General features: G+C 42.4%; 1 protein-coding gene across 2 annotated transcripts in view; it reads left to right on the top strand.

The window, feature by feature from the left end:
* The window catches only part of SLC12A5 (solute carrier family 12 member 5), a 123,864-nt gene that overhangs the window by 79,607 nt on the left and 30,959 nt on the right, over positions 1–13,298 (top strand). For both annotated transcript variants that reach the window (XM_075349749.1, XM_075349750.1), the window contains exons 11-12: positions 7,592–7,649; positions 7,854–8,028. In XM_075349749.1, the coding sequence (XP_075205864.1) occupies positions 7,592–7,649; positions 7,854–8,028 (233 nt within the window). The remainder of the gene's footprint in view (positions 1–7,591; positions 7,650–7,853; positions 8,029–13,298) is intronic.

Here is a 13,298-nt window from a genome sequence, read left to right as displayed (position 1 = left end):
AAGCCCAAGTTCTCATAACATCCTGTTATTCATACATTACAGAAAGTAACAGCTATAATTACATAATACAGGATCACAGTAGGTAATGGTCACAGCTCACCTCCTACCTCTACCTGCAGAGTTCACAGAGAATGCCTAGAGAACTTGAAAAATCAGTGGGGGAAATTTACCATGTGCATGTACTGGCTTTAGTTACATAAGATATATCAAAGTGCTGTATGATGTTTTTTAAATGCGGAGCATCTGTAAAGAGGAGCTGTCACTTGCTCCAAAAGGTAAAAGCTTTGTAAAATTCCCTGAGCTCCAATGATTCTGCCATTCTTTTCCATTTTGCACTGTGTCATTCCATTGCAGAGATATTAACATTTATTACTTTTGGAGCACAGAATGTGAAATCTCTCCTTGTAGTCCAATTGAGTATTTCTCCAACGTCTTATCTGGAGACGTGCGCTTTAACCCCTGCCTCTCCCTCTCAAACATTGCTAACAACAGCTTGGCAACATTTGACACTACTAAAATAGCTTCCAAGCTGTGACTAACAGCTTTTGGGAGAAAGGGGAATAAGTGCATGCACCCCCAGAGAAGACTCTGCAGAAATATTGAGTTGAACTGCAAGCAGAGATTTCACATAGTGCGCTTCAAAAGCAACAAATGTGGATATCTCTACCACGGAGCAACACAGCACAAAACAAGAAAAGTGTCAAAATCAGGGGAGTTCAGAGACTTTTACAAAGTACTTAAATGAATTTCTTTGAGCAAGTGACAGGTCCTGTTTAAATATTAAAGCTGTTTATGAGGAGGTTTGGCATGTAATGCAGAGTGGTGCTGTGACCTGAAATAATGGAAAGGACTGTGGGCTGTGATAATGAGATCTGCAATAGTTTGAGACAGTTTTCTAAATCTACCTGGGCCACAAGTTTCGCAATGTAGACTATGACCCGCTGGGTATGTGCATCTCTAATTTTTGTTGTACTGTGCATTTATGAATAAGCACCAATGTATAGATTTCACAGTTATGTATAGTATTCAAAACAATGGTATATAGGAAAAATGTACACGTTAAAACTTATATGTCGCTATGCCATGGACTACTGTGGCACTGTGTCACACCTGTTTGAAGCATCTGTTTAACATATGCCTGATCAGTTGTGTACATAGCCTAATGCAATACATCAATACTCACCAATGGGTCAAGCATTACAGCACCAAAGTAAAAAAATTATTACGGATGGGTGAAGCACTGCTTTACAGGATACCTTTGGTCAGAAGGACTTTGCTATCTCTGTGAGCCTTCCAGACCTTAAAGAAGAGTGGTCAAGTATGATTAACTACTTGCTGCCTGTCACGTCTTAAAGGGGTTATCCAATACTCGGACAACCTCTTCTCAATCCGTATGTTTTCCCTTTTTAAAATACCATGCCATGCCAGAGGTGTCAACACTGTTTCACCCGAGATCGAGTACCAGTGTAACATCACATAATCACTGAGGTCAACCAGTGGCTACCTCACTCTCGCAGCCTTAAGGTGTATCACATCACATCACAGAGAGAGAGCACCAGTGTTTACTTCCTCCAGATGTAAGCAAAGTGAAGTGGCTGGTGATTGGCTATAGGAATCATGTGATGTCACACTGGTATGCGATCCTGGGAGAGCCCGTGCCAATACTGTTGAAACTGCCCTTGCAGGGGAGGTAAGTATAACTTTTATTATTTTAAAAAGGGGAAACATACGAATTGTGAAAGGGTTTTCTGACTAGTGAACAACCCCTTTACAAAACTGGAGTAGTCTGCATATGATTCTGCTAAGACGATGGTTGCAGACCCAGCAGAGGCGTGGACATTGTGTAGCTGCAGGAGTGGGGAGTTGACTCTCAGAGACAGCCAGACTCCCCATGGAGAAGGCAGAGACAATTTATTACCAATTGTGCCTTCCTGCTTGCATTATACTGATTGAGCGCTGTGTATATATTTGAGGATGATCTAATAGTGCTTGCTGGCTACCCAAAGTCTGAAAATACTGGAGCAGTCTGAACAAGACTTTGCAAGGATGTTTTAAAACATTTTTGTAGACTCAGCAGCAGCATGAAGATTGTACGCATAGCACTGATAGAGCGCTGCATATATACAGTAGTTGAGAAAGTAGTTACCGTGCATAGTGCTACTGTCACAGCAATATTGTGATTGCTGGGTGCCAGAAAGATATAGAAGCTGCTACAGATACATTAGTTTAAAGTCAATTGAACCCGCAAACTATATAATATGAATGGGGGTCCCCAAAAAATGATATCTGGGAAGATAAGAATCCCACATGCCCAATTTAAAAAGTGTATGGGGGACTTTAAAGTAGACCAGAAAAGTAGACAGGCAGTAAATTTGAATAGATAGATAAACTCTTCAGTTTATGAAAATTTAAAAAATGAAAAAAAAATGTTTCCAATATATTCTTAGACTAACAATTCTATATGAAAATTGCATGCCTGTCCTGTATGCACTTTTAGCATTAGATAGCAATGTTGTTCATGAGACTGTTGAGTAAGGCCTCATTCACACTTCAATTTTCATGGATAGAACAATTTTCTATTATAGTCAATGGCAGACATGGGCAAAGTGCTACAGAGAAAGCCAGAGGGCTGAAAACAGTGGCCCACAAGCCACATATGTCCTCCCTCCCTCAGGATACAGATAGTGGTGAATACATTGTTGGATGATGGAGCCACTGGCTTATTCTTCCATAAGTCAGCGTGTGTGACTGAGACAACACATGCAATGATGTCACTACATTGCCTCTGCTGTGCAGAGTCAATGCAGAGGAGACGAACGCTGAGGGAACAGGAGCGAAGTTTGTTTTTTTTATATGTGTATAACATGTGTGCCAGTATGCAGGGGGCTCATACTGAATATACTGAGGCTATGCGGGGGCTCATGCTGTTTTAGAAGGCGATGTGGGGGACTCATACTGTATATAGGAGGCTATGTGGGGGCTCAAGCTGTATATAGGGGACTATGTGTGGGCTCATACTGTATATAGAGAAGCTATGCGGGGGCGCATACTGTATATAGGGGACTATGAGAGTTCATACTGAATATAGGGGACTATATGGGGCTCATATTATATATAAGGAGGTTACAATCATGGCTGAAAATGTTGACACCCCTGAAATTGTTCCAGGAAATGAAGTATTTTTCCCACAGAATCAGTGCAATTACACATTTATTTTGTTTGTATTGGAAGAACACTTAAAAAAATGGAAAAAAAAAGGCAAATTGGACATAAATTTGCACAAAAACCCCAAAAGTGGACAGGACAAAATTATTAGCATCCTCAAATTAATATTTGGTCGCACACACAATAAATAACTGCAATCAGTTGCTCCCTATAACCATCCTCAAGCTTCTTACACGTCTCATCTGAAATTTTGGACCACTCTTATTTTGCAAATTGCCCCTGGGCTCTCATATTTGAAGAGTACCTTCTCCCAACAGCAATTTTAAGATCTCTCCACAGGTGTTCAATGTGATTTGGATCCAGACTCATTGCTGCCGCTTGAGAAGTCTCCGACTCTTTGTTTCCGTCCATTTCTGGATGCTTCTTGAAGTGTTTGGAGTCATTGTCCTGCTGGAAGACCCATGACCTAGGACACAAACCCAGCTTTCTGACACTGGGCACTACATTGTGACCCAAAATTCTTTGATAATCTTCAGATTCTATGATGCAAAACAACCCCAAAACATCTTTGAACCTTCACCAAATTTGACTGTAGCGAATGGGTTTTTTTCTTTGTTGCCTTATTTCATTTTTGGTAAACAGGAGAATAATGTGCACTACCAAAAAGCTCAATCTTGGTCTCATCTGTCCGCAAGATGCTTTCCCAGGAGGATTTTGGCTTACTCACATTTATTTTGGCAAACTGCAGTTTAGCTTATTTATGTCTGTGTCAGCTGGGGGGTCCTCTTGGGTCTACTGCCATAGAATTTCACTTAACTCAAGTGCCAACAGATAGTTTGCACTAACGTTGATGCACCCTGAGCCCAACAGATAGTTTGCCATTACATTGATGCACTCCGATACTGCAGGACAGCTTGAATTTATTTGGAACTTGATTGGGGCTGCTTATCCACCATCATGACTATCTTGTATGTAGGGGTCTAGGGAGCTATGTGAGGGCTCATAATGTATACAGAGAGGCTATGTGGGGGCTCACATTTTATATAGGGGTCTATGTGGGGGCTCACACTGTAGATAGGGATCTATATACAGGATCATACTGTATATAGGGGCTATGTGGTGGCTTATACTGCATATAGGTGGATTATATGGGGGGCTCTGTATATAGGGGGCTTGTACTATATAGAGGTATAATGTGTGTGGGCTCATACTGTATCTAGGGGGTTATGTGGGGGTTCATTCTGTATATAGCACTGTCTGGGGGCTCACACTATTTATAGGGGGATTGTGTTGGGGCTCATATTTATATAGGAATACTGTGTGGGGATTCATACTGCATATAGAGGGGCTATGTGGGTGCTCATTCTGTATATAGGGTGTTGTGTGTAGGCTCATACTGTATATAGGGGGACTGTGTATGAACCAATGCCATATATCAGGGGGTGTCATACCTAATTTTGCTTAGTAATATGTAATACAATTAATATAAAATAATAATTATTCTTAATATGTTAATATTAATATTGACCAGAATTATTTTTAGTGGTTACATTTACACAAATGTGTTTTTTGTCTATGTGTGGATTGGACAGCACATGACTAAATGTTAGTCTATGTACTATTTTTCACACAGACTTTAAGTCCATGTGAAAAAAAAAGCATGCACTAGTCTGGTTCTATTTACATGAAAAGAGCAGGCAGCGCCTTCTTTCATTTGCTATGCATGCAAGCCCATATAACATGGTCCGAGTTTTAGAACAGCCTTATGAACTTAACCTAATGAAGCACACTGATGAAATTTGGTCAGTTTTTGTTGAGTACACCCAAAAAAAGCTTACTTGTTAATGAGCCCTAATTGTTACTTTAACCTAAGCAATTAGATAGGAATAATATGTGAGATTACCTATATCTATTATGTAAAAGACTCATTTTTCAAATGCCTTGGGAAATTTTACAAATACATATACATCATTAGGAATATACTGTATGTATCTCAATAAAAATGTATATAGATGTACAGCAGGTGAGATAAGTATTGAACACATCACCAATTCTCTAAATAATTATATTTTTAAAGGTGTTATTGACATGAATTTCTCACCACGTTGGTAACAACCCATCCAATCCATGCAAAGAAATTAAACTGTAGCTGTCCATAAATTCAGTAATGTGTAATAATGAGAAATGACACAGGGAAAAAATACTGAACACACCTACTGAAATGTATTTAATACTTTTTACAAAAGCCTTTCTTTGTGATGACAACTTCAAGATGCCTCCTGTATGGAGAAACTAGTTGCATGCATTGCTCAGGAGTAATTTTGGTTAATTCTTACACACACTCTTAAAATCCTGAAGGTTCCGTGGGCTCAGTCTATGAATTTTGAGCTTTAGTGCCTTGCATAAATTTTCTATTGGTTTCAGGTCAGGTGATTGGCTGGGCCATTCTGGCAGCTTTACCATATTTTTCGGACTATAAGACGCACTTTTTTCTCCCCAAATATTGGGGGAAAGTGGGGGGTGTGTCTTATAGTCTGATTGTTGCTGCGGGGAATGAGGGTGCTGAGGTGGATCGGGTCATCTAAGGCATGAGCAGGCTGTAGCAGCCTGCCGTGACCACGTGGGCCCGCTCATTTCATATGCATGCCCATCCTCCCTCCCATCATCCCTCAGTGCTGAAGCTGGTGCTGACAGGTAGGCGGGATGATGGGCGGGGGGGTGCGCGCATAGTAAAGAGTCGGCTCACATGATCACCACTGGCAACTACAGCCTGGAGTGATCATGTGCGGCTGTATTCACTGCTCCCTGCGCATCATCATCAGCACAGGGTGCAGTGAATCAGTATACTCACCCGTCACCGTTCCCCTGCAGCATCGTAATCTCCTGTCTGCCGGCCAGCTGATCTGTGTAGAAGCGGTGAGCACAGCGATGATGTCATCGTCCACATTCCAGCGGCGCTGCTGCCAACACTGACAGGAAGAGGAGCGATGCTGTATGGAGCAAGGAAAGGTGAGTATGAACATTTATTTTTTGTGTGCAACATGTCATATAGCAGGATGAGGGTATATAGCAGGATGGATGGGGGTATATAGCAGGATGGATGGGGGTAAATAGCAGGATGGATGGGGGTATATAGCAGGATGGATGGGGGTATATAGCAGGATGGGAATATATACCAGGATGAGGGACATATATACAAGGATGGGAATCATATACAAGGCAGGAGGATCATTATCAGGATGGGGTACCTTAGTAGAGAATTTGGGGACATTACCCCCATAACAGTGTCAGCAGCAGATTCTTGCCCCCCCCCCCCCCATAAGTGTGTCATGACCACATTTTTTGCTTAAAATTTTATTTTCCTATTTTCCTCCACTAAAACCAGGGTGCGTCTTATGGTCCGGTGCATCTTATAGTCCAAAAAATACGGTATTTACTTTGTCTAAAACCAATTGAGTTTTTTGGTTGTGTGTTTTGGATCATTGGCTTGCTGAAATGTTCACCCTTGTTTCATGTTCATCATCCTGGTAGATAGCAGATTTTGTTTTTATCAAGAATGTCTTGGTACATTTGTCCAGTCATCTTTTCTTCAATTATATGAAGTTTGACAGTGCTGTATGCAGAAAAATAGCCCCACATGATGTATTGGTATAGTGTTTTTAGGGTGATATACAGTGCCTTTTGACCTTCAAATATGGTGTGTATTATGGCATCCACCTAGTATTTCACAGGCTTGTCTAATTGTTATTTAGCAAACTTTAAAGGCACTTGAACATGCTTTTTATTCAACAATGGAGTCTTGCCTGGTGAGCGTGCGTTCAGGCCATGGAGCTGGAGTGCATTACTTGTTTTCTTTGAAACAATTGTACCTGCTAGAAATTCTTCTATAACCAATGCCAGCATGTTTTGCAACAGTAAGGATGCTCACTGTTTTTATCCATCATGAGATGCTTCTTGTGTGGCACCTTTTTATAGACCATCAGTTGAAGCAGCTGATATTATTTTTCACTAAGTGGCAGGATTGCTTTCTAATTACAGAAAGATTTCAGCTGGTGTCTTGATTTTCTATTTTACTTGCATCTCTCTTTCTTCATGTGTTCAATACTTTTTCCAAGTGTCATTCTCATTATTACTCACTAAATTTATGGACATCAATGGACTGTTTGGATTGGATGGGTTGTTACCGATATCTGGTGAGAAATTCATGTAAATAGCACCTTTAGAAATATAATTACATCAATACTTATGTAACTTGCTGAATGTATTAATAATTATGCTTTAATCACATATATTGAAATACATTAAGAAAATCAACATTTACCATATCTACTTGTTTAGTAGTCACACCATCTTAGAAGTTGGTATTTTCACAATTGGTTTCTAATTTCATAAGTACTATCTTAGATTATCCTTTACAACTGAATAGATATTTCTTCTGTTATTCTGTTTGGTGCTTGCATTGAAGGAGTTGTTTTACGTGACAAGTAAGTATCCTAAAAGTTTATTCTGAGATGAAAGAAACATAACATTATTTTTATTGCATCAAACTTTAATGTTTCAGTTTATACATAACACTGTTTTATAGATGTAGAAATTGCTTATATTCTGTGTATTCTTACATACATGGCAAAGTGTTAACATTTGAAAAATTTCACAACAAAAATATTAAAATACTTTATCTCCGACAGATTTGGAGAAGCTGTTAATGGAAATTTAGTGGTTGGAACATTGGCCTGGCCTTCACCTTGGGTGATTGTTATTGGGTCTTTTTTCTCTACTTGTGGAGCTGGTTTGCAGAGTTTAACAGGAGCTCCACGTCTCTTACAAGCTATATCACGGGACGGCATTGTACCTTTCTTGAGAGTAAGTCAATTTTATCTTAGTGCTTATTAAGAGTGTTGATGTTATATGCTGTAAAACTAACAAATATCATATGTTTCACTCATTCATATACACAATGTTTGGTTCGATCGAGTGTACATATGTTTTCAATGGGGAGAGTGGAGAGAAAAAAACTTCTGGAAGCAAATTTTCTCTTGGCAATTAAGTGTCAGTCATTTAATTTCAAACAGCTTAACCCTTTTATCCAATTACATTTGTCAGGAGGCCAGCATAGACATTAGTCACATGATCCTACTGACTAATGTATATGGAGGTTTTAGCCTTCATTCTCTAGTTCTTTGAAACCACTTTGGATTTAGGCATGGTAATATTATACATTTGTAAAACAAAGACCAAACCAAACTAAATATCTTTGGCTTGAAGGGATTATCCGGTCTAAATCTAAAAGTCTGAAGCCACTCTACGTGACTGCATACTTATGAATCCTTGCATCACAGACAGTGTGCGCTGTAAGGATTCACTGGGGCCAGAATCTGACTAGAGTGCAATAACTAGCGTTATTTTTCATATTTTATAGCCTAACATTTTGATCCAGAGAAGGGAAAACCCCATGGACCAGAGACCAATAGCTCCATATTAGAGAAGAAATTCCTTCCAGTGTCGTCTGGATCAGCACACCATCATAGAATCAACTGCCCAGAATTTGTAATATTACATTTTTCCAAAAAGGCATCCAAGTCTTCCGTGATTTTTAGTACTGAAACAATCATTACAACATCTTGTGTCAGAGAGTTCCATAGCCTCACTGCTCTTACAGTAAAGAATCTGCATCGTGATTTATGATTAAACCTTCTTTCCTCTAGACCTAGAAGATGCAGGTCTTCATTAGAAAGGTCTTTATACTGCCCTCCTCATATATGTGTACATTGTACTAAGATCGCCCCTAAACCTTAATTTTTCCAAGCTGAATAACCCCAAGGTTAATATCCTATCTTGGTATTGTGGATCAAACTAGTTACTTGTATTGTAAAACTATGTTCTTCTCGTGAGCATCTATGCCTCTTTTACTGCACCCCATTATTTTATTAGCCTTGAGAGCAGCTGCCTGACTTTTTAACACCCTATGAATGCCAAGAATAGAAAAACAATTTCAGAATTGCTTTTGTAGTGCAATTTTATTACGTGGAATTTGGTTATGTTTTACAGTATGTTAAATAATAAAATGAATAGTGTCAAAACTACAACTTATACAATTAAAAAGCATATTTGGACAATGTAGAAATCTGCTGAGTTTTGGGGTGCCAGTTAATCATAATTAACAAGAGCTACTGGATCTTTAAAAGGGGATTTATTACAAATAGGGTATTTACAATGACATACATAAGGGAAACCTAACTAAGATAAAAGGTACAATGAAAGGGAGAAGGTAATAGGAGAGGGTGGTGGAAGATGGGAAGTGGATAGACTGACTAGCTTGGTATGCTACCTTTATATCAGACACACAATCAAACATGGCCCATACAGTGCCCATCTCTGTAACACCTCCACATGATAGTACCATCCAATCAGGTCAGTCTTTTGAGTTGCCCAGGAACGTACATATGGTCGCTGATGTCAACACTCTCCTGAAGGTAGCTCTCTGAGGTCCATGGGTTAATGCTAGAAGTCCCAGAGAGGGGTCATTTAACATTTCTACCTTTGGAACCCAGAGACGGGTCAAATGACCTGAGGGATTTTAGCTAACATCCTTTGTTGAGGTGGATCAACATAATTGCCCCTTGCAGATTCCTCAGGCAATGGCCACATTTACAAATGAAAGGATGCAAATTGGAGCCATCAGAGTTGTCAGATGTCAGTTTGGACTAAGGGTCATTTGACCCTCTTTCGGGACTTCAGGGGGGAGCTCGAAATTTCTGGGACTTCTAGTGTTAAGCTGGGGTTACACACTGCAACATCGCAAAAGACATCGCTGTAACGTCACCGGTTTTGTGACGTAACAGCGACCTCCCTAAGTCTCTGTTGAGTCGCTGGTGAGCTGTCAAACAGGCAAACCTGGCCAACAACGCAACAGCGATCCGGACCTGCAGAGCGACCTAGCTGGTTGTTGGGGACGTTGATAAGCAGCTTTTTGAAAGGGAAGTTGCTAACAAAGTCGCTGCAAAAGCTGGGTTTACACACTGAGACTTTCTAGCGATCCAACCTGCGATCTCAACCTAGCCGGGATCGCTACAAAGTCTCTGGTGAGCTGTCAAACAGGCAGACCTGGCCAACGACCTAACAGCGATCCGGACCTGCAGAGCGACTAGCTGGTCGTTGGGGACGTGTCAAAAAAGTAGGTGAACTTCACCCGACTTCATTTAATGCCGCGCGGCTGTGTGCCGTGTAAATAAATAAATAATTAAAAAATCCGGCGTGCGGTCCCCCCCTATTTTAATACCAGCCAGATAAAGCCATATGGCTGCAGGCTGGTATTCTCAGGATGGGGAGCCCCACGTTATGGGGAGCCCCCCAGCCTAACAATATCAGCCAGCAGACCCCCAGAATTGCCGCATACATTAGATGTGACAGATCTGGGACTGTACCCAGCTCTTCCCGATTTGCCCTGGTGCGTTGGCAAATCGGGGTAATAAGGAGTTATTGGCAGCCCATAGCTGCCAATAAGTCCAAGATTAATCATGTCAGGCGTCACCCCGAGATACCTTCCATGATTAATCTGTAAATTACAGTTAAAAAACACACACCCGAAAAATCCTTTATTAGAAATAAAAAACACTAACAAATTCCCTCATTACCAATTTATTACCCACAACAAAGCCCTCCTTGTCCGGCGTAATCCACGGTCCTCCAGCGTCGCATCCAGCTCTGCTGCATGCAGGTGACAGGAGCAGCAGAAGACACAGCCGCTCCTGTCACCTGCACGCAGCTAATGAAGAGAGCCGTGTGATCGGCTGAGCTGTCACTGAGGTTACCTGGATCCAGCGGTGGATGCAGCGGTGGCCGCGGGTAACCTCAGTGACAGTTCAGCTGATTGCGTTACTCACCTCATTTGCTGGTGATTTCCCCCCCTCTCTCATACTCACCGATCCCCGATCCCCGGCGCTGCACGGCGTTCACACTGCTCCGGCGGCTTTTCCTTTTTTGAAAAAGCCGGCCGCTCATTAAACAATCTCGTATTCCCTGCTTTCCCCGCCCACCGGCAAATGTGATTGGTTGCAGTGAGACACGCCCACACGCTGAGTGACAGCTGTGTCACTGCACCCAATCACAGCAGCCGGTGGGCGTGTCTATACTGTGCAGTAAAATAAATAAATAAAAAATCCGGCGTGTGGTTCCCCCTATTTTAATACCAGCCAGATAAAGCCATACGGCTGCAGGCTGGTATTCTCAGGATGGGGAGCCCCACGTTATGGGGAGCCCCCCAGCCTAACAATATCAGTCAGCAGCCGCCCAGAATTGCCGCATACATTAGATGCGACAGTTCTGGGACTGTACCCGGCTCTTCCCGATTTGCCCTGGTGCGTTGGCAAATCGGGGTAATAAGGAGTTATTGGCAGCCAATAGCTGCCAATAAGTCCTAGATTAATCATGTCAGGCGTCTCCCCGAGATTCCTTCCATGATTAATCTGTAAGTGACAGTAAATAAACACACACACACCCGAAAAAATCCTTTATTAGAAATTAAAAACACAAACACATTCCCTCATTACCAATTTATTACCAACAACAAAGCCCTCCTTGTCCGGCGTAATCCACGGTCCTCCAGCGTTGCATCCAGCTCTGCTGCATGCAGGTGACAGGAGCAGCAGAAGACACAGCCGCTCCTGTCACCTGCACGCAGCTAATGAAGAGAGCCGTGTGATCGGCTGAGCTGTCACTGAGGTTACCTGGATCCAGCAGTGGATGCAGCGGTGGCCGCGGGTAACCTCAGTGACAGCTCAGCTGATTGCGCTACTCAAATCGGGAAGAGCCGGGTAGTCCCAGAACTGTCGCATCTAATGTATGCGGCAATTCTGGGCGGCTGCTGGCTGATATTGTTAGGCTGGGGGGCTCCCCATAACGTGGAGCTCCCCATCCTGAGAATACCAGCCTTTAGCCGTATGGCTTTATCTGGCTGGTATTAAAATTGGGGGGGACCTCACGCCGGATTTTTTATTTATTTATTTATTTTACTGCACAGTATAGACACGCCCACCGGCTGCTGTGATTGGGTGCAGTGACACAGCTGTCACTCAGTGTGTGGGCGTGTCTCACTGCAACCAATCATATTTGCCGGTGGGCGGGGAAAAGCAGGGAATACGAGATTGTTTAATGAGCGGCCGGCTTTTTCAAAAAAGGAAAAGCCGCCGGAGCAGTGTGAACGCCGTGCAGCGCCGGTGATCGGGGATCGGTGAGTATGAGAGAGGGGGGGACACTTCAGTCACTCGGGAGATTAGCGGTCACCGGTGAATCCTTCACCGGTGACCGCTAATCAGGACGCTACACAGACAGAGCCGCGGAGTCGCTGTAAAGTCCCCTTTACACACTGAAACCTGCTAGCGATGCATGCTGCACAGCGGGAAACAAAGGACCTAGGAATGGTCCTGAACGATTTGTAGAGATCACAACCTCACAGCAAGGGCCAGGTCGCTGATAGGTTTCACACACTGCAATGTCGCTGGGGAGGTCGCTGTAACGTCACAAAACCGGTGACGTTACAGCGATGTCGTTTGCGATGTTGCAGTGTGTAAACCCAGCTAAAGTCTTTCACACACTGAAACTTTCTAGCGATGCATGCTGCACAGCGGGAAACAAAGGACCTAGGAATGGTCCTGAACGATTTGTAGCGATCAGCAACTTCACAGCAGGGGCCAGGTCGCTGATGTGTTTCACACACTGCAACATCGCAAACGACATCGCTATTGCGTCACAAAACCGGTGACGTTACAGCGATGTCGTTTGAGATGTTGCAGTGTGTAAACCCAGCTTTAAAGGATGAAGAGTCTTGACAAACCTGTGGATAGTGTCCTGGTACATAACAAAGGTCTTTTCACAAAGCCTGCGGACAGGTTTACACTCCATTCAGTTGGAGACTTGATGTCCATTTCCAGAACAATGGCTTGTATTACACCTGAACAAGGGATTGTTTAACAATGTACATTTTAATAGGCCATAAATAGGACATTCAATTCATGAACACCACATGAGTCGTGTATCTTCCAAGAGGCTAAAACCACCCTGTTCAATTCACATGAAGGTGCAACTTTTATCCTGTTCATAGAACAAAGGTCAGATCATCACAGAACACACAGTGG

This window comes from Anomaloglossus baeobatrachus, chromosome 5 (assembly GCF_048569485.1).
Source record: "Anomaloglossus baeobatrachus isolate aAnoBae1 chromosome 5, aAnoBae1.hap1, whole genome shotgun sequence".
NCBI classification, from domain to species: domain Eukaryota; kingdom Metazoa; phylum Chordata; class Amphibia; order Anura; family Aromobatidae; genus Anomaloglossus; species Anomaloglossus baeobatrachus.
This window is presented reverse-complemented; position numbering and strand designations above follow the sequence as displayed.